At 37.2% G+C, this 23,335-nt stretch overlaps 1 protein-coding gene across 3 annotated transcripts in view; it reads right to left on the bottom strand.

Annotated features, from left to right (window-relative positions):
• Nucleotides 1-1,931: 1,931 nt before the first annotated feature.
• The window catches only part of LOC124167710 (serine-rich adhesin for platelets-like), a 56,132-nt gene continuing 34,728 nt past the window's right edge, over nt 1,932-23,335 (bottom strand). The window contains exons 14-21 of one of the 3 annotated variants that reach the window (XM_046545715.1): nt 22,054-22,108; nt 20,568-20,813; nt 17,723-17,823; nt 15,820-15,889; nt 13,906-14,609; nt 10,047-10,154; nt 8,084-8,209; nt 1,932-4,760 (exon numbers count right to left, since the gene is read on the bottom strand). In XM_046545715.1, the coding sequence (XP_046401671.1) occupies nt 4,309-4,760; nt 8,084-8,209; nt 10,047-10,154; nt 13,906-14,609; nt 15,820-15,889; nt 17,723-17,823; nt 20,568-20,813; nt 22,054-22,108 (1,862 nt within the window). In that variant the 3' untranslated portion in view covers nt 1,932-4,308. Of the gene's footprint in view, nt 4,761-8,083; nt 8,210-10,046; nt 10,155-13,905; nt 14,610-15,819; nt 15,890-17,722; nt 17,824-20,567; nt 20,868-22,053; nt 22,109-23,335 lie in introns of all 3 variants that reach the window. The other 2 variants (XM_046545714.1, XM_046545713.1) reach the window with 2 other exon arrangements.

Raw genomic sequence — 23,335 nt, forward strand, 5'->3', positions numbered from 1 at the left:
TTCAGGTGGAATGCTCTCAATGCATTTCAGATAAATTCCAGGCGTAAGATAAAAAAATGAGAAAAAAAATTATCCCTGAAAATGCAGCCAATGAGAAGAAAATGGGAAAAATGTTACAAGACCGATAATGAATAAATAGTACCACCAGCACATGAATGTGAGTAAAATTTGAATTTATTGTTCACATTCTTGTAAGAAAAGCAAAGATTTTCACATGAAAGGTAAGTGGTTGTCTAGGGAGAAGAGCACTTGGCTGCTGACCAAAGGGTCCTTGGGTCAAAACCAGAGTGACACCTTCAGAATATGCTCAAAATAAATTCCTGAAGTGTGAATTTGCCCAGGGAAAGGAACCCCCAACTCAAAATGTGCGAAAAATCACATGTTGTTAGTTTCAGTCGAGTATGTAATACCCTCTCCTATCCAAACCAACCAAAAGAATGAATCTCTGACAATGAGTAATAGATTGTAGCGTATTTACTCGTGTAAGCTGTGCTCTTGTGTATACCGCGCACCCCAGGGGCGGATCCAGGATTTCTTTCTGGGAGGGGCACAAGCAAGGCCGTATCCAAGATTTTGTTCTGGGGGGGCACAAGGATACCTCGTAATACAAAACAAACGCAATGATTATGGGACCGTGTTAAAAATCTTACATATTTTTTAAGGGTCGGGGGGGGGGGGGGGGGGGGGGGGGCACGTGCCCCCGTACCCCTCCCTAGAGCCATCTATGACGCACCCCCATATTTTTGGGCCGGCTCGTGAGGGAAAAAAAAATTCCGAATGCTTTTTGGGTGCGGTCTAATATAGGAACTTGTGATTCTTTACTAAATCGATAATTTACGTTTCCATGATTAATAAGGTTAAATAATGTTAGAAATTTAATTCCAGCGGTTTCGTAGTTTCAATGTCAAACTCTGGAGAAATAATCATCTACATCTACATCATTTTCAAGGAACAACAGTTGTTCCTTGAAAATGACGTAGTAACATCGAAACTCGAGTCGAATTAAATTTTATTTTTGTGGAAAATTGCAAGTCAGTGTTTCATTATGAATCAATTCCACTCCATCTCGCTTGATTCTTCGAATTTTATCTGGAGAAATAAACGATAAGAAATTGAGGGAAAATGGAGCATGGTTTACATTAAAACAAAGAGGATTCGTGTAAGCTGCGCACTCCCAGTTTTTCGCCGGCATTTCCAGAAAAAAGGTGTGCGGTGTCTACGGGTAAATACAGTATTTAGTCCACACAGATTTCTCATGAAAGTTATGCAATTTTTCCATGAAGAAAGACATGCAAGGGCAAGTCAGTTAATATCTATAATTTATTTATATATTTTTTTATTTTGGTAGTAGTATCGTTTCACGTTGATGATGCAAGCTTTGTTTATTTTTAAAAATGTCTTTGGAAGTTTCAAGTTGCTAAGTTAGCTTCGTTATCTCTGTTGTGCTGTTAATTATGGCTACTCCGCTTTCTATTTGCGCCAAAGAACAGCAGCATTCGGTGATCCATTTATTGTGGTCGGAGGGTGTATTAGGGGCCCAAATTCATCGAAGACTTTAGGTACAGTATGGGAACAGCATTTTGCCACAACGGAGTATCTACGAAAGAATTTAAAAATTCCAAAATGGTCGCACAAGTGTTACGCGTGATGAAGGAGCTGGACGACCATTTATAGCCACAAATGAAGAAAAAATTGAGCATTCTCGTAATATGATTCTCTTAGATAGATGAGTGTTAAGATATTCATTTTTGGTACTACATATATATATATATACGCAGTTACTAAATGTGAACAAAGAAGAGAATTCCTGTAGCCAATGAAATAAATTTCAAACATCTACCTCAGAGAAGGCTAGCACATTGAGAATAAAAATTTCTAAATAGGTATTGGTGTGAGAAAATGCATTATAATAATGAATGATTAAACACATACAAATTGCAAGAAAGATGTATTGAGTTCAAATGAAGCATTAACAATTAGTACTTAAATAATGAATTCCATCTGAGATTTATGCTACATTAAGATGAAAATGTGATGCACAAGTATACAAAGATACAAGTCATTAAAAAAATATCACAGGCACAGCAAACACATATAACAACATAAAGCAATTACATCAATAAACCAAAGCTATGGCTAACATTATGATGAAAATGAAAATATTTTATGAACAGTAGCACAGGATTTTACTGATAAACATGACCACATGTATGCTGTCTTTTCAACAGAATTTTTTACCACTCACGAAAGATTTTCCAATTCACATGAAATTATATTGAGCAAGTTCTATAGCATTGATAATGGTTATATGACCATTAACATTTGGATAAGTTTGTTTTCAATCACAGACTTCCATGGACTACAACAACTTTGGTAACATTATGCATAGTTATTAACTCATGGTATGATTGAAGCACTTTGTTACTTTATTACTGAAGACAAAATGAAATGGCATATAATGTGTGTTTCCTGCCATTATAATCCCATCACCTATCTTCCAAGTTGCTCAAATATTTATGTCCATATGTAAATACATGTCATGTAAATATGTCCAAATTATGCAGAGAAAAAGAGCCAGTATTTCACACAACCAAAAGTACTCATGATGTATGAAGGAAAGTTTACTACAAAGAATGGTTCACCAAAAGCACAGCAACAAATACCACAATTTCTTAGTAAATAATACAACTTAGCCCAATATAACGTCTAAGGTAACTTTTAGATTAGTTCAATAAAACCATCTAGAAATTAAAATAAGATACTGAAGCCCCATCGCAGAGATTAGGCTGTCTTACTGAGTATCATTGAGTGAGTAGTATGTTGCAATATTCTCTCAATTCCAAACAAAAGCAAAATGAAATTCTTTTGTCTGTTGAAATTGGTGATAACAACTTACCTCATCATGTTTTTAAATGCATTCCAAAAATTTATCAATATTTTCTACAAAGAACAAACACAAGGATTAAATGACTATCCATGTAAGCAGGTTACATTATCAAGGAGCAAACTAGATCTGGGCTGCACATCGATTTTCAAAAACCAATGATGAATCTTGCAGAAAAAAAACATGGTTATCTTTGGTCACCACGATAAGTCTTAATGTCATGAAAAACTTAAAACGTTACAGTCACATATTTAAAAATGTTCTAAACACACTCAACAAAACTCTTCTTATCAACACCAAATGCAGTATGCAATTATGATGGAAGACATGATGCAGCAACACATATACAAATATTAAGAAAGTTTCCTCTATGTAAAGTTATTTCAAAAAAATCCTCCTTCGAGGAACATGTCCAGCAGTTACAGACAATTAGATAGAGGCTTCCACAGCTCATAAACTCAAGCACCATTACATCATATTTCACTAAGCACTTGTATCTTTAAAGTCTTTATGTGCTACAGCAATCACATAATCCAGGTCACACCTACTCTTCCACCAGAGCCCAACAAAAATATGAATATACAAACTGATTTCCATGCTGATGACAAAAATACATTCTGGAAAATAATGACGTCACACATTTATGGCCAATTTTTAATTGTAACAAAAAACATGACAATTATACTTGCATGGATTGAAGAGTATCCACAGTCTGAATGTACAAAGTGACTTACAGAAAAACATAAGGCCTACTCCGATTACTACTACTAGTTGTCATGAATAAATGAAATCATGTGATTATGATGAAAATAACTTATACTCACCAAGAAGGTCTGATTTCACAAAAACGAGCATTTTATGCCTGATCCTCAAGTGATAACATACCAAACCTATTCTTAATGGTCTTACATGCCTGAAGAAGATACATTTCGATCAGCAATCATGAAAGCAAGTTTACTCACCTCCAATTCTCATTCACTCCTCATTAATAATAAGGAATTTGAAAGAAAAGCCATCACATACCCCCATCTATTGAATATGAACACACTCAATCCTTCATGACAGTCTTATGTTAAAAAAATCAATTGAATAGATATGGCACACACAATAATTAAGATATAATACAGAACTTCTATCCTAAAAAACAACAAAATCCTTCCTTTTTTCAAGGCACGGCAGTTTGGCTAAGTTGGGGGATACCGCATCTTAACGTAGGGACTCAAACTAATCAAAATGCAATCCTTACTCAGGCCAGAACCTAGAAGGATATAAACAAATCTTGACCTATGAATAAAGAATTGAATTCTTTCGGATAAGGATGAGCAAGAATTACTTCATGATTGCAAACCAAAAGGACCTCCTCACAAGAACAATGCAATCAAAGGCAGCCTGATCAATCTCCAGTGAGGAAAGACTCACTGCCTTTACCTGAGAACCTTGAGATGGCCAGTACTTGTACCAAACACCAGACCCTGTCCAGCTACGGGCATCCACCGAATGCAGTTCAGGCTTGCATGTCCCTGACCTCGTCCCTGCTCTATATCTCGTATGTGGTGTAGGTGCCCAATGACTTGGGAGCTGTTTGGCGCTGACCCCTGATTGCCATTCCCACCGCGACGCAAGCCTTTACCTGTCCCTTTACCTTTAGACGATGACAATGATGAAGGAGGTGGTGAAGGGTAAGGTGGAGCACTTTCCAGTCGATAAAGCTGTGCCATTGTGTGCCGATCTGAAGGCAATAGGGCTACCCTCCTAGAAGCCAGCCCAACTGCTAAGTGCCGACAGGTTGGCGAGAGGCTTACTGACACTGCATTCTGAGCAAGGGACATTATGAATAGGCAGTCGCCAAGGTTACCCCACTCCAAGCTGTAGATTCCTGTTAAGAGAAGGAAAATTACTCTTAAAACTAACAAAGTTGATGGTTTGAGGCGTTACTTTATGGAATTTATTCATATTGAATGAAAATTAAACTATGTTTTTCCACATAAAATATAGTCTGCATGTTACATGTGGAAAAACATAGTTAAGTTCCATTCAACTTAAAACTAACAACAGAATGAGAATAGCTACGTAAATATGATAACAATTAGACCCAATGCCTCCTACAGACATTCCACTCAGCACCTTTTCAAAAAATATCAAATTTCCTGCGCCATGTTTGCATCTACATTGCTTGCTGATTTTTGTTAAGTATAATGACTATGAAATAACTCTTAATCAAACATTACATCAACATAATACTCGGAGGAAACAAGATATACATGTGGAGAGATCTTCAATAAATTCCACAATAAAGGGAACAAAAATATGAGAATTCATGCTTACAGTAAGGTCCCAAACCACATTTAAGAAATTCGAAAACTGACATTAAACAAAAGAAAATCACCATTCTTGGTGACTGTTTTCCTTTAATTAGCTAAAATTTTATCCTTGAAGAACAATCACGCAAAGTTGAGGAGTAAAACATTTTTTGTAGTTAAAATATATTTAAAAAAATATTATTTAATATTATTATATAAAAAAATATATTAAAAAATATTTGTTTTGCATGCAAAAGATATAATTAAAACCCAGGGATGGGACGTTTGAATCACTGAATACCTCAAGTAATGAGCTAATTACACTATTCGATATTCTATGACACGAAGTTTCAATTATTCAAATTTCAAATACAGCCGACTCCCGATTAACCGGCTGCGGTATATCCGTGTTGCGGATTATCTGTGCATGATTTTCACTCTCGCTCAATTTTTCCGCGATCTTTATGAAAAAATAAAATCAGACGAAAAATCATCGGAATTACTGCACTTGAATGCTATGGTAAACCGGGCTTATTATTTCTGTTTGAATCCCCTTTGTATAATGGAAGCGATTGCACGATAACTGCATTCACTGGCGCACTGTGTTCCTCTTTTCCAAGCCTCGCAGTGCACAACCGTGCTCCATGATCATGGACACACGTCCCGCAGCAGTTGCAACCTGGGTAACTTGTGCGAGACACGACTAGGTGGCATCGTGCCTGACAGTGTAGTTTCCGACGTCGAGCAGTGGTTATGAAGCATTTGTGCGAACCACTTTTTTGTATCCATGATCATAAAGCCATAGATGTGTGGTTTTCAAAACCAGGTCTAACATGGAGCATTAATAATACAAGTATAACCACTAAAAAGATCGCGAACTGGCAAAGAAAGCTCTCATTGAGTCTGGGAAGCACTCTAAAATAACAGAATACCTGCATAGATAATAATATATTGTTTGTTTCAAGCAAATTATGAGCATTGCAAGACATTTAAGTGAAAGTTTGGGTTATCCGTGATTTCCGATTATTCGTGCCGTCTCTCCCCATCATTAGCCCGGAAAATTGGGAGTGTACTGTACCCAGCACAGATCGTACGTGATTCAATTTTAATCCGTTGACAATGATAGGGTCTTACATGAAGGTTTGCACATTTGGCTGACTCAATTCTTTAATAATATTTTTACGAAAACTTATCATTGCAAATAAGGATTAAAAAATGTATGATCCAGATGTCTCCACTAGAACAACACAAAGAAGAATGTATGCATACCTTCAAATGCACATACAAAGGCTGTTCCTGATTTGGACTGCTCGTCGCATAATATGCTCCGCAGTCCATACCACCTTGTCCGGTATAGTCCACAAATTTCCACAGGGAAGATTGACGCCTCGGTAGCTTAACTGGCTAAAGCACTCGGCCGGAAATCGAGGGATCCGGGTTCGAATCCCGGTCAAGGCGAATGATTTTTTCTCTGTGGATTTTTCGCACAATTGTGCATTGCGGGTGACTCCCGTAAAAGTTATCACCGTGGCTAGTCCCGGTATACTTAAATTCCTTTTATAACTCCCTTTTGCATGATGAAATTTACATTTTACATATTTATCTCAATTACTCCTGAAAACAGCACATTGAGGCCTTTACATGACGAGTTTAAACAATCAACAGCAGACAATTACACACACCCATGTCCAGGAAGAGGCAACCTATCGAACCTATTCAACCTATTGAAGTAGAATGACTTCAATATTCAAGCGAAGCATTTGGAAAAAAATTAAGTATTCGTATTCGATATTCAAATTCAAGAAAAATGCTATTCGACCCGTCTCTATGAAAAATATAAATTTTAGCTAATAAATAAATAATCATCATTTACACACATTTTAAAAATAAAATTTGCGATTTAATCATGTGTACGATATGATAAAAATTCACCACTTAAAAATTGGTTCATCTAAATAAATGGAATGCAGCTTTTGGCAGTGAAGGACGGCATAGCACCCTACCACCATTACTATATTGTTTCCTTGAGTGTATGAAATGTATTTGTATATTTTTTTAGGAAAGCTTTATTTAAAAACTGGTTAAAAACTCAATAAAAATGCGCATTAGCCCAGGATACTAAAATCCAGCTAAACAAGACTGCTCCCAAATTAGTTCCAAACGACGGATGTCCAAATTAGTGCTTAAAGAGGAAGGGTAGAGGGAAAGTGATGGCATGCTGCATTGTGGAGAGGGTTATCTCTTGTGTGTTCTAGCATGCCTACTGATTAATATAAGTGTTGTGATCATTGAGGGCTGGATCAGAATTTTGATCATAGAAATTGTGTTACCCTATCTTAATATTTAGACTAGGCCAAAATTTAACGCCTAAATATGTTGTTTTAACTTATTGGGGATGTGCTAGTGCTAGAAGTGGCCTTCGTTCATAATTGGAAATTTGGTGCATCTGTTTTTATTAGTCAATCCTACACAGACTGCTATTTTCTCGATTCTAGGCATAGACGTAAGAGATTTTTCGATATGTTGTGGCATGGCATTATGAAATTTTTAAAAACAAATATAAGAGAATTAATACTACTTTGCACAATATTGCAAGGCTGAGAAAAATTGACTCCATTACAACAAAGATCTTGAACCGTATTGATACTCGGCTTTTCGAGCATATTAATCTCGAAACCGAGCAGGAGTCAAGTAGCAGTATTTTCTCGCTCACATATCGAAAAGTCAAGACTCACTCAGCCCTCATAACTTTAAGAGAAATCGGTGATGGTCACCTGACACCTGATTTGAGATGAAATCCCCCAACTACCACAAAACTTAAGCCTCCAGTGATCTGGTACTAATAAAACATCAGTTTCTTCACTTTAAAAATCAGTAGTCAACACACAACTAGCCTTACCAAGCATAGTATTGATTTGCAGTCGACCAGGGGGCAACAAAGCAACCAGCATTCGGCCATCACTGGAAACATCCACGCTGGCATCATTATGGATCTTGCACTCAGGAACCACAACATTCTGCTCTCCTGGAAATAGAGATAGTAATTTTTCACTCACAAGAGCAATAGTAAGGAGTAAAATATTCACACACACATGAGCATTATCTTTTTTGTACTTGGGGAGACACTTACTGACCATTTTTAATATGTAAATAAGAGAACCAGCCAGTATATATTGGGATTGAGTTTCATCATGCTTTCACATACCACTGATGAATAGTGCTTCCAAAATATATTAGCATTATAAATGGTGTTTTGATTGCTATGCCAGAAGAGTACCCATTTAAACTCAATATTATCTTATAAAAAGTACATGAAAAAAATCTGGTGATGGCAAATACACCAACCTACTCCCAAATCCAGGCTTGTCTAGAAATATACCATAGCCAGACACACAGTCAATATTTACTTTTATACATCACAAAAAGAACTCACAATTACAATATGACAGCAAGAAAATGCCATAACTCCATGATTATTTCTGTTACAAAAACATGATCATATTTACTTTTATACTCAAAGCTTCAACCCATATTTCCTCAAGTTATGAAACATCCAAGCTATATGCCCAAACTGATTCAATGAATATTCTGACCAAATAAAGTTCATTGAGTACTGTACACCAATGCTCTAATCTTATCCCTCACAAGTATGAGATAAGATTGGGCATGGCTATCACTGAATTCTCATGAATTTCTGACTTAATGAATGCCTCTGGTCAAGGGGTTATCTCAAAATAAATCAGAGCATTTAGTACATATTACACTTTATCCCAAAGAGAATGTCCTTCTGAGCGATTGCTCCAGTAAAACTTTTCTGAGAATGGGAAGATTTAATCAGTGAGCAAACATTCTCTTGGTGAAGCTGTCATTTTTGTAATCCTTTTCTAAAATAATTTTTACAGTCCCTCTCAAATTTTAAAGCCTTCATTCCATCGACAACCAAACATAATGCTACACTGACTCCTTGCAATATTTGGGTTCTGATATCCTAAATAATGTATGGACAGAAAAATGGAATTTCTGAGTGTCAGGAAGCCTATTTTCTGGAGTTATACCCAAAAATGATTGTGTCATTTCTAAAGGATCACCGGAGCTGGGCGGCAAAAGAGATGGAAAAATAGTTGATTCATGATTTACAATCACAAGGCTGAGGGTGGCATAATAAACTGCATGTCATGAAGTCCTTCAATTCTTCTAATATAAGATAATGTAAAATGACTTCCCCTGCTAGAAATTTTGCTTAATATTTAATGAATTGATTTTTTTTTCCTTTCTTTTGATCTCTATGTTTAATGTTGATAATGTTCTCAGAGTATACTAGTGTCAAACTTCTAGTCTCTTCTTTTTAATTAATTTACAACTGAATTCTTTATATTTTTACTGTCGTAAAAACCTTCCAAAACCTTCTATGCCTTTCTGCATCAAATTTATGTACATGCTGATATTCATTCATAGCCCTGAAGAAGTGTATAAATATACTGAAACGTAGGCAAAAATTTGCATTCGAATTCTTCAAGACCTATACTCCAAGATACTAATTGACATTAATATTTAATGCCTTGTTGGCCACCACCTGGCTTGCATAGAAGCGTGTAAGACGCAATGTGTAAGATTGAAGGTTTACGTACTTCAAGAACCAACAGTGAATAAAATACAATTTTCCACGCTATACATTAAGGTAGAAAATTACACTTCATTCAATGGTAGATAATAGACCAATTTCACCACGTCAACGTAAGCACCTTAACAATTTTATGAAAGACATAAGCCAGAAAAACTTATGGAAACATTGATAACCACGGAGGCAATAACTCTAACAACTTAAAAAAAAAAAAGGAATTTAAATCATATCCTTTACTCACCATCCCCAATTTCTGGTATGGTGCATGAAGAGAAGTCCCAGGCTTGTATCCTGTGAGTCACGGCCATCGTGGCATCTGCATGAACAATAGATTCTTGAAGAAATGTACCTAAATTATGCATGGAAAATTACGGATGACATGAAAACATTATTGAAGAAGTTGCAGGGCTACGCTGTGGACAGATTGAAACAGCAGTTCACCACACAGGAGATGTCATGCAATGCAGTGCAATTAACTTTTTAAAAAAATCAGCCATTTTTAATTAGTGATATGCTAAATTGATGTGCAAATGCAAATGTATGAAATGAGTCTTTGGAGAGTTGCAGGTATGCATGCTGAGGGACAGAACGGCAATAAAATAGAATCAAAGGTCAATGCCACACAAAAAATTATGGCTAACAAGGTATTAATCTTATAATATAGAGATGGGACAGGCATTTTATGATTTTTTGTCGGTGTTAAAGGAATAAAAATTTAGCTATTTCCACATGGTGATATATTTAGTCCGACCATGGTTTCGTAGCATCATAACATTTTTCATGGTGAGGAATACAGGAAAAATTGAGTAGTACATACATTGCATTAAAAAATGGAGAGGGAAATTTTCGGAAGCTGAGGGGATGATGGTTAGGGGGAGGTGGCGGTTGGGCTTGGTGCTTGGGTTGGCATCCCTGTGGGTGTGGTGGGTAAAGGGTTGGATGAGTAAGTACGAAAATGGAGAAGGGGGAAGCCATAGGGATAAAGGTGGTCATTAACTGGGTTTGAATCACTGTGGGTTAAAATTTCTAACTCCTCCAGGGATTTGCCTTTGTGCCATCCAAGTCTTTTTCTGCCGGAAGATGGTGTACAGTAATTTTTCTAAGTAACCATTGCTAACAGCAATGTCTTTAATGGTGCGGAGTTCTTCCGCCATATTAATTTTGGACATGGGGATGTAACATACCCTATGTATTGTCGATTTAAGGGCTGCCATTTTTTGGTGGATATGATCTCTAGAGTGCTAGTGGATGATGGTGTTAGAGTAACACAGTTTCTTATACATATGTAGAGGGAAATTTCGAACTTATGATTTTGGTCCAGGTGATTTAGTACACTTTCTTTCTCAATTTACATGCTGAATGGGATGTGTCGGATAAAATGGTTGGAAAAAATAAATCACCCAATGGAAAAGGTGGAGTTTTACTCCTTCAACTTCTACAATAAAGGATTTGCACCAAGTCACGCCCGCTACTATTACTTATAACACCTATTTTATGGTTTGATTGAATTCTACTGAGTCCATGGATTTGAGATTTGATCGAATTCAAAGACATTTGACACAATACAATTTATAATTTCAACTATTATTTTTGAAAGCAGGATCTTCTTTTGTTTGCCACTATTCAAATAAGACATAAACTTAAAATGTTAAGCATGATAAGCAAGGAAATAGTGGTCCCATGAAAAATTGCACATGGAACAGAAAGTATTTTGAAGGGAAAGAGCTCTTTAGCTAGAAAAAGATTCACTGGCATCAAGGAAATGTTTCAAGTCTAGAAATACTTGAATATCTTGAGAAAGGGTGCCTGCCAGAAGTTTCGAAGGCGTGCCATGGGGAGGAGGACTTTCGAATGCATAAAAGTATAGGCACGACTAGGGGACAGTAAACCTGAGAGGGTATGGGAAACAACCCTCTCACTATATCCACCCCTGCTCGATACAGACACACATAATAGCTGAATCCAACCATAAATGAGAAACCAATTGAGAATGAAAGATAACTGCAACTGTAGGAATTAGAAACAGAACACAATACCCATAGTATTTTTATATTCTAGAAGAGCAAGTGCTCACTAGCATGGATACAACCATTACCATGACCACCACCAATTGTTATTTCATTCTTTACAGCCAGAACACGACCACAACCAAATGACAGACACAATGGGGTAGCTCCCTCAGACCCAAAAATTGTGATTCATTAGTAGAATGGGCTCGTTCCTGTTTTTGATCAACTTCTACAATAAAGGATTTGAACCAAGTCACACCCGCTACCATTATGTACTTATATCACCTGTTTTATGGTTTGATTGAATTCTAATGAGTCTATGGATTAGATATTCGATCGAATTCAAAGACATTTGACAAATCACAAGTTATAATTTCAACTACTATTTTTGAAAGCAGGATCTTTACCAAGGATACTTCCCAAACCAATCAGAGTGAAAAATTGATGGCATGAACAGTTTCTCAGATGACATCATGAACTCATACTAACGTCTCCACCATTCCTTAGCCTTGTGCATCGGCCTCACATGGTTCATTCACACTAGTTAACACACTGTGAGTGTGATAACTTACCTCAATGAATGATTTTCCCTCAATGAGTCAATCAACAGTAACTCTAATGATGTCTTATACTCATGAAAAATGGGGGGTGGGGCAACTTCTGTGTTTTTTAATAATCAACTTGACAGAATTGCCGAGTTAGGAAGATTTTTTCCGGTATAACTTATCTTCACCTTCCATCTTTCAAATTCTTTTGAATGAATTGAACTTTTGAACTTTTCCTGAAGTAGACAGAAAGGAAAGACAACTTTGGGCAAAATTTTTTTCCTCACTTAGCAATTCGATCATCAATTAAAAATAATTAAACACGAAAGTTGCCACCCACTTACCATGAGTTAGTGATGATATGAGAATTCCAGTTCATTAACTTTTTCAGGGTAAACTGCTAATTGAGGGATGGACTGTTCTAAAATTTTAACCCTTTTGCACCAAATGCCTCACATTTGCGGTGGGAATTTTCGAGGAGGAAGGAGGGAGAGATCCCTGAGTCTAACCCTTACGATCCTTCTGTTTCCAAACACACCACTCCCTTCCCAAAGACGTTAATTTCTAAAAAAATACCAAGGGGTTCAGCCAAACAAAGCAGAAATATTCATGCATAATTCCAGGTTTTCCAGGGAAATTTTACTACATTCCAGGTTAATCTTACGCGATTACGACGATAGATAAGAATTTTGAAACATCCAAAATTACATCAATATTTTTAAATAATACAAATTATACTTCTGTATTATTTTAAGTTCCCAATTTAAAGACTTACAATTAGTAATAGAAATTTTAGGCCTTGCCTGTCATTCTATTATTCATGTTTTGAATCTTATTAGAGTCAAAAGTGTTCGAAATTTCAATTCAGATATCTAGTTGGACATCCACGTTTTGATGCGGCTGTAAAAATTCTACCAAGTGACGTATGGCTGCTGCTGTGTGAGGCCACCTGGGTGCGAGACTATGAATGCAGCTACGATGCAGGCTGCTTGCTGCCGAGCATGGCGGTAGCGTAGAGTACCCTGCTAGCAGATAGCGCTTGGCTTAATTAAGGATTATAAATACCCTATCAAACGAAGGAAACTTTCCGACCATAGGCAATTTTAATAATTGATTACTAAGAGATGTTTCCCTGAGCTCTGATCCACATGCATGCATTGGTAATCTCAGACGATGCAAAACTCCTATCTACTCGTATAGAAACTAGGTCCCTGTGACGTCACCTGGAGTGGCATCGCATGGGTGCCAATCTTGCCTTTTTCAAAGGAGGTTAAAATTGACCATTAACTTTTGTTTAAACTGGGATATCTAAAACCAAATAATTTGTACATTATGAATACACTAATGATGGGTAACGAATCGCAATCAATGCCTTTTGTTTTCTTTGATGAAGGAAACTATCCTATTCCTGATTATCCCTGTTTTCCCGGACCAGACACCCTGTCAATGATATTACTGGCTGTTTGGCACTGGTCAAAGTCATGCTAGTGCATGCCTGCCACAAGCTTTAAGTTATACATGCACACACACACACACACAATCTAACCTCGAAGGATGTTTTCCACAGTCTCCTGCAGGGGATCTTCACGGTATTCATCACCCAGAGGATTTGGTCCCACATACCGTGGGTGCAGGAATCGTCGAAACCTTCCCTCACCTCCAACTGCTCCTCCGGCACCATTTCCACTAGCTCCGTTGCCCACGGTCCCGGAGCCACCCAACCCACCACTTGCTTGGCCCAGCCTCCTTAGCTGATGCAGCTGCACAAATGGATTCGGCCTACCCCGTCTCGAGGTCGGAGTCGAAGAAATGTGTGGATTCATGGGCAAATTCCGTGGGCCACCCACTGGAACAAATATGTTCACGGGTGGCGGTGGAGACCTTGCACGTGGACGTCCCCCTTGCGGCTCCCCTAGGAGCGACACTGCCTCAGGAGCGACGGGAACGTCGTTGACCTGGACTTCGGGCACAGTGAAGAAACGCCTGGGCCTCACGCGGACCTCCTGCATGCCCAAGCTTCCGCTGTCACGTCCTTCGGATGGTCTCTGGCTTCCCTCCGAATCTCCACAATTGTTTGGGAAGATGCTCCGCGTGATGGCTCCAATCAGGCGTTGACGGTGGGGGTTGGCCGAGGAAGGAGAAGGGGCTGATGGACCACTTCTCCCCGAGGTTGAATCCTGAGCATTGCTACCACCACCTTCACTGTTGGTCCCACGCAATGAGCTGACCCATTGCTCTTCCAATTCACGTCTGTCAAGTAATTTCACAACATTAAAATGGCACTCCCAGACAGATATTATGGAAAATTTTACATAAAGGAAAGAACTAAGAGAGAGTGAGCAACCTGAAATTTCATTCAAGTTAAAGAAAAAAAATCAAGTTGACTACTTTCTCAAAACTCGAGTGAAATCAATAAAGGCAATGGTCGACAAAAGAACTGCACAACACTAAATATTTTAAAGCCAGGGAACTGTATGGCAAAAAAACTATTCAAAAGTCATATTTCTATGAACAAAGTAGCCTATACTTAAAAAAATTTCAGGGAAAAAAATAGTTATGACTACATTAAGGTTATACAAGAAGCCTGAGCATCATGACTAAGATATAAATTATAGGGTTGAGGACAAAAAAATTAGAATATCACATAATTAAGTTTACTTAACCTGTTAATGGCACCATATTGTATCAACTCGTTAAGCATCCCTTAACACTAGAATGACTGGGTATCGACAGGTCAATTGACCATTTGCGTTGATTATTTTACACCACTTAGTATGCTCCTACATGTGAGGCAGAGTTTTTACTTTTAATTTTTGGGACAAATAATGCAAAACTGAAGTCTTATCTGGGGAAATGCTTTTCATAATGAGTAATCCCAGCTTTTACCTAAAATTAATGAAAACAGTCAACTGACCACTCCTGTATGTTATACTCTTAAGTTTTTTCTCTTTGTCGACAATTGCTGATCATTCAGATCACTCCAGCTGAAATGCACTATAATGAAGCTGTTTGCAGCCCAGCCAGATGCTAATGCACCCTGGCTAACGCTATTTGCCACATAGCTAGGAAGGTTGCCCGTGAGGACCCTGGGAATACACTACAATTACATGTTAGAGCCAACATGTTATTATGCAATGCATGTTTAGAACATGTATTTTAACAAAAATATCTGAATAATTTACGTTTTTATGACAAAAACGATTGAATTTCCAAATCTCCTTCAAAACTAGACTTATGACCCCTCAAGCACCTAGTGGTACCATATAGCACCAGCTGTATCTGTGAAACCATTAGTTTTAAAAGAAAAAATTTAGACCACATTCCTCAGCAGTTGAAAAATATTAAAATATTCGACGAAATTCTTCCATTCAAAGAAAATAATTTCAATGTCAGGGTAAGGTATGGGTGGTAAGCAGAGGCAAATTCATTTACTGAGCTAATGACGAAGACAGATTCTCACCTTGTAGACATCAGCTGGATTAGAAGAAGATCAGTCAGTTCCAAAGCCAATTGAAGAAGCACATACAAGTCTGCAACAAATTAAATTAGTTTTACTCCACACTCAAAGTCTTAATGTGAATATAATCCTACGTATAAAGATAATCACAAACTATAAATAAAAGATAAAAATAGTATCAAAAGGGACCACAAATATAACGGGATCGCACCAAATTAATTAGCCGTTTCAACAACTTCTTGCACAGGCTTGCTAAGGTGCCCATTGAGATGAGGTTTTATGAAAAAACATGAAATGAAGTCCCGCGGTTTAAATTTAGCAAAGCGTGGAATCCCATTTTACAGAAAAAATTGATAGAACACCTACTTTTTATCAGAATTGATCAAATTTTTCTAGTCGATGAGGCTTGAATGGAGTTATCATTTATAGTGGCATCTCAATGTTTTTTGCCCCGTCAAAATCATTCTTTCACCTTGAATACCATGGACGAGTCGTTCATTGCAACATTGATGATATACAATAAATTCAACCAGTGAAAATCCTGTGAAGACTTTACACAATTGATTCACCAGGAAAGAATTACTACTTTATATGTTTCACAAGTGGTGATAATTTAACTCAGGTGAAGTCATAACTGAAGGAGAGAATGAGAAAAATTACCTCAAAACATGACATTCCCGTGGGTATTTATTCCTTAAATAATGAGTTTGTTATCAGATGATAATTAAGTATTTCTATTACTTTAAGGAATTTATTTGCATCCCTGTTGCTGCTGTTTTATCAGAAAGACTGTTTAATGCTTTAGGTTTAGTCTGTGACCAAATACATAGCATATTAGTTCCTCAGTGAGTCAGAATGTTTTAAAATAAAAATTTGAAAGTGCTTTAAGACACAGACTAACGTAAGATGATATTAACAATAAGTATGGACGTGTATTGACTCAATGACTTTTTTGTACCTCAGGGTCACATTTAAAAACATTTTTATCCCATTATACCTAAATAAAATGGTTGACTATCAGCACCAGATTTTTCCTTTTCTCAGGTAAATGCATCACTACTTAAATTGCTCATGTCATTAATTTCATCGTGTCAGAAGTTTCAGTATACTAAAAATGATGACATCGGCAACCAGAATGATTCTCAATATTTTCCCAACAAAAATTAATCCTCAAATAAAAGTCAAATACTAATGCAAAAAAGAGAATAGTCCTGGTAAAAGCATTGGAACATTTGGAACTTTTTGGAACATGAGAAAGCTGATGACACTAGTAACACTGCTAAGATGAGGAAGGTTAAATGGTTGATATAAAATTAAGCTTTGCATGAAAGACACATGCGAACCTCAAGGATTAAAGAGGAGAATAAGCTTTAATTATTCAAGATACTGGTATATAATGGAGAAAGCAATATGGCGAGAAAAAAAATGAAAGTAGGAGACATGGCGCATGAGAAGAGGATGATGAAAATTACGATAGAGGGTATGATAAATAGGAAGATAAAGAAAAGAACTAATGAGTGGTATAATGTTTGACACCCTTATAAATTGTACAATATTTTATTATTAATTATTAATATTATCAATAACAATGAATCTCCACCCTTATATTGCTAGTGGGACAATATTTAAGCCCTCACTGGATGTTCAAAAACTGCAAGGGGATGATTTATCCAACAAAAGTTATTCTTCAATGGCTTTTAGCTCTGAAAATATCCTCATCATTGGGAAGAAAAGATAAATACATTAAATAAAACTGAGTACTGGGAACAATTGAAAATTCTGAAATCTTACTGACTTTCTGATAGCAGTCTTGGCATAATATGCAAATCCGAAGTGAAAAGGTTAAATTATATTTATGGATTTTATGATGCAAATGTTTCAGGCTCTCATTTTGGCATAGACTCACTGTAAATCTGCTCATCCAGGATGGCATGAGGTGTTTCGTGAGAAAGGCCGTGCTGCTCGAAGAACTGCGTGAGGGACTCCACCATCATGCTCAAAACTTGCCTGCAGTGGAAATAAATTCATGACTTACTATAAATTGAAAGAATAATTCCAACAAATTTCACAAATACCTAGATAACACTTCACTAACCAGCATAACCCATAATTCAGTTAGCCACAAAAAACCAATGGATGGCCCCCAATCCTTAGGTAAAATGATAGTTGATAGGGATTCTTGCATCCATTACTATGGTTAATCACACAAAAAACATTGGAAGGATTACCTTGAGTTTGGCTAATAACCTCAGTGTAGAAATTTCCAAAAGGAAAAACAAATACGCATGGCCACTACAGGCGGTCCTCGACTTTCGTACACTCGACTTTCGTACAATTCGCACTTTCGTACGTTCAAAATTGACACCTTTTACTTGACTTTCGTATGCTAAATTTGGACTTTCGGACGTTGGTCAGCAATTTTTTTTCAATTCCCGCGATGTTTATTGCGCATCCCAACATTCAATTGTTTCAAGTGGCAGTATCGGCAGTATATGTGAACAATACGAACGTATATAATGAAGGGAATTGTTGGTAATTGACTCTAATCTAGGTGATTTATTTGGGAGAGAGACTGCCTGCTATAGGCTCCTTAATCAAGAGAAGAAGAAAGCCTTCATTGAAGATATTTTTCAAAAGAAGTTGACTAGACATCATCGAACAGCTTTCAATAAAACTAGTAAGATCTTCTTTCTAATTGTGTTTTTTCGTTTGAGTGCTGTTTAATTCATGTAAACCTTCAGCAACGATATTGCACGAAATATCACCCGAATTCCGTTTGTCTTTTTTGAATAACATGCGGAATATATGCGATCACGAATGTCACCTGCCAAATATCGAATTTTGGTGTAAAAATTAAAAGGTATCCAGAGTGCGGGTTCAACAACTACATTTTGTTATGCTTCTTGATATGTCCTTTTATTTATAGTGGACGTAATAAGTGGAATGTCAACTTAAACGCCAAGAGGAAGTTTCACTCGATAGCCAACGGAGTTCTTGTTTTTTAAACTTTTATTTGCATTTTCTGCGTATTTTCGAAAGAAATTAGATGATTTGAGGAGTTTTATTAACATATGTAGTATTAAAATTAAGTCAGTTGAAATGAATTCCGTGAAAAAAAAGGTTTTAGTACGTATATTCCGCTCTTTTGGAACGTAACCCCTAATTAGTATGGAAGTCAATGGTTCGACTTTCTTACATTCGACTTTCGCACAAGTTTTCGGGAACGCATTGTGTACGAAAGTCGGGGACCGCCTGTATATCACTGTGCACTACATGCAGAGCAAATAATAAGCATCTTATTACCGTATTTACTCTTGCAAGCCACCCCTTGTCCTTTTGGGCCATCTCCTGAGGATAAAAACTTCTTAGCGCTTTTAGCAGTCTAATACAATTTTGAGAATTCGTGTAAGCCGCATTAAATTAAGTATCTACGAGGGGGACCCATAAATATCCAGAATATAGCTTGAGTTTTCAATGAGTAACACGGCACCAAAAAAATGATGGCATAAAACTGGTTGAGAGGGTGGTATGCAACATGCTAAGGTTTCATTTATTGAGGTGATTTCGGTGACTTTTGAACACCCCATAACAACCTCATTCTAATCTCACGAGACTGTTCAAAATGGAAATTTTCAATGTAAATATGTTTATCTATGCTTCACTATGTAGGATTTATTAAAAAGCAATTTAATTATTTTTATTTAAAATTAGCTAAGACTAATTTAAGATTAAAGGTCACAATTTTATGCTTTTTCTTGTGGAAAAAAAATTACATGATACTTGCCAGGACCTCCCCTTTCCCCCAAGTGAGATTGGGTGAGAATCGGCTTGATCCATCCCCTACTAAATGCCTCCCGAAATTAATGGATACCCCCTAAAAGCTACATATTTTGAAAAAAAAAAGGTACTACGATGCCAATGGTGATGCAGAGCTGTACAGAAGCGAGTGACAGATGGTGACATATTAACCTGGCGGAGTTGGAAATAAATGCAATGACCGTAGCCAAGTACGCAAAAATAACTAGTAAATTCTGGCAACTACATCAGCATGCACAGTGGGTTCACCAAACCGGAGGAGAAGAAAATGCTAAATTTTGATAGGCTAAGGCAGTCACAGTTTGCTAGGAGCAATGTAAGGAAAAGGAGCAGACTTTTCAATTTTTTGTGGTTGGTGAGTATGGTATTATTTGGCACATTCGATAAGACTGACACATCCAATTACATGGACAAAATGAGTCAATTAAAGCAGGAGCAGTCAAAATTTCTGACCATCGCGCAAAAACATGTGACCCTAATCAAGGCAGCAATACGAGGGTGTCCTTTTAAGTGTTAGGAATAGAATGTTCCTTATCACCTAGCAACTATAAATGGTGTTTATAAAGACCTTTTTGAGTTGGTTAATGCCCATGCAAAGTTTCATTAAGATCGGCCTGATAATTTTAAAACGGTGGCGTGTCAAAGTTGCAAAGTCGCTGTACGAGATGGAATTAAGCCATGAACAGTAAGTACCACACCATAATTTTCCATAACTTTTGACGTAGCCTCACCCAGCAAGAATGCATTACTGAACTTTTTGTTGTTTTTGGCAAAGAAGCAACATCAAAGACAACCGTTTATCGCTGGCATGCAGATTTTCAGCGAGGACGCTCTAGCCTCAGTGACGAACTGCGTGAAGGGAGGCTGCTGTGAATGGCACGCTGGCAGACGTGAACCTTAGACGATGTCTACCTTAAAAGTAACCAATAACTTACCTTGCTCTGAGTCGAGTCGATTCCCTAGTCCACTGCCATTCTGCGTCTGAGGGAGTGCCGCCGCTTGTACCTGGTTCATCTCGACTGCTCGATGATGAGGAGGGCATCGCAGGTGCTTGAGACGAGGTGGAAGGGGGAGGGGATGCCTCGGGGGCAGGAGTGGCCCGTGGAGGGCAAGGGGGTTGTTCCTCCCCATCAGCCACACCCCTCCTCCTCCACCCAACCCTCTGGCATGCTCTCAGGTGTCTGCAAAGCCCATACGTGAGATATAAATCAGCAAAATGACGACGTCTAATGCATCTGCAAAGCCCATAGTTCAGAGACAAATCAGCAAAATATGAAACACTTCCCTGAGAGTGTAAAAAATAAATTAAAAAAAGAACGACATTAAAAATTCTGGTGCTATTAAATTATGAACAGAGTTTACATACAAAGAACAAATCATAAACTGATTAAATATAATTTAAAAATTGACTGTCACAGCAACTGAATTAGCACATGAAACAAAAAAAAAAAACTCCTACTGCCTTGAAGCTGAAAAAGAAGGGTGATTTTAAAAATTTTATGGCATTGCTGGTAACCATTAGTCATGCTGTATTAAGCATACATTACCTTAAATTTCATCTAATTAATTCCTGCCAAGCTAATATTTTCTGCACTGAAATATGCAAATACATAATTTGGTTTACTGTCCTATGTGTATATGTATCTACATAACTCTCTAGATGAGCTTTTGGGGTAAAGATTAAATAGACGGTACATATGTCCCTATATGCATTCAAGTTCTCTTACTTTAATGGAATGGAATTATTACCGGGAAAATCATTGTATATCCTGACTAAGAATTGAAGGCAGATCTATTAATAGCCATTTGGTATTTTAATCAGGTAACCATTGATTTTGGATCAGAACATCTACCATTAGATTCAGATAGTACCCAAGGAAATTTTAAATCTAATTTTCAGCCATTATCATAATGTAAATATATACATAGGATCGTACACCAAATCATATGCACATTTCAGTACAGCAAAAATTAGCATGAGGAGAATTAATAAGATAAAATTTAAGATAAATTTAAACTTAATTCAGCATGAAAAATGATTATCAGCAATGCCATAAAATTAAAAAAAAAAATCACCCTTCAAATTCAGCTCCTCACATAAGAGTAGGATACAGTAGGATATAACTTTTGCCATACATTCATTAAATTTCATCAGCACACTTGTACTGCTTCACCCAGAAGAACATATAGATTAGCAAGATGACAGCTCGACCAAAATCAGGACAGTTTTTTTCAACTAAACGAAAATCACAAGTAAAGCCTAACCTAATCCAACAAACATTGAAAATTTACAAAGACACATGGAAGACACTTGCAATGCGAATTATGTTACCAATGACATAAAAAAGCAAAATAAAATTCTGTAGACCAACAATTCAACTCATTTCTGCTATTAATGAAAGAAAATGATGGAAAACTCACCGACGCTTCATAACCTGCATTCTCCTTGCCAATGGTGATGCTACATTGCTGCTATCTGAAATTACAACAATGTAAACATTATGCAAAAACTCCACCAATGATTAAATTTGAATACATATTTTAGGAATCACTAATCACTGCTGTTGAATTTACACCAGAGTAGAATACAATTGACTACATTTATGCAGTACAATGTAAGACAAGTCTAAAACATAGAAGTGTATTATTGTGACATGCATCACAGCAACTCAAGTCAATCCCCAATTCATTTCCAAGGACACATATACACAATTCCTCAGCACAGTGGCGTAACTAGGAATACCCTGATAGGATGTCTTGAGGTGGCCACCCCCCACCAGGCAACGGGAAATTTTTGAAAAATTACATCCCCGAAATACATTTTACATCATTTTGTCACATAAAATTTATCTTAAAGTAGATGCACAGTGAGTCCTCGTTTAACGTCACTTACCGTTCCTGAAAAATGTGACGATAAACGAAATGACGTTAATCGAAGCATAATATCCCATAAGAAACAATGTAAAAAGTAAATATCGGCTCCTAGACCTCACAATTCCTACGTGAAAAAATTTTAGCATACCATATCTGGGGCATTTTTTACGATGGGAATGCCAAGCTATGGCATAAATACGAGTTCCTGTTTTCATCGACGACAATATCAGCAGTGACGTAATTCCTTCTCCATTTTTGTATCTTCCCGCATTTGCTTTTCGGCTTCGCTATGGTGGTCGCCCGGGCGAGCGTCGCCTGGGCATCATCATCGCTGAAACATCGTCGCAGTTACAGGAACCAAAATTATAGTGAACACGCCGAAAAAAGTGACGACAAAACCTCCGAGTTCTACACGGAAAAATTCCTTCAAATCAATTTTTAGGTTCCGAAAACCATTATGTCAAGTATAACCTTGCGCACCTACCTAAGAATTCATTTTGCAGAAAATTTACTAAAACCGTAATCGCAATTAACAATAAACACACCGTTTTACACTTCGTTTAGACTGACTGTATTACCGCCCACAAAGCGAACAACCTTCAACGCCCGCCGCTTCGCGTTTTTTTCTCGCGCGAAATTTAAAAGCCCTGACGTTATCGCGAAGCGAAGGTGCGATAAACGAATGACGGTCTCAAAATTTTCGTGACGTTATCGCGAAATGACGTTCAACGGGGTGACATAGAACGAGGACTCACTGTAGTTATAATAAGTCAAAGCTAGACAATATCTTTAAATATTTTTTTTATCTGAGGCATTGGGGGGGGGGGGA

This window comes from Ischnura elegans, chromosome 11 (genome assembly GCF_921293095.1).
Source record: "Ischnura elegans chromosome 11, ioIscEleg1.1, whole genome shotgun sequence".
Taxonomy (NCBI): Eukaryota; Metazoa; Arthropoda; class Insecta; order Odonata; family Coenagrionidae; genus Ischnura; species Ischnura elegans.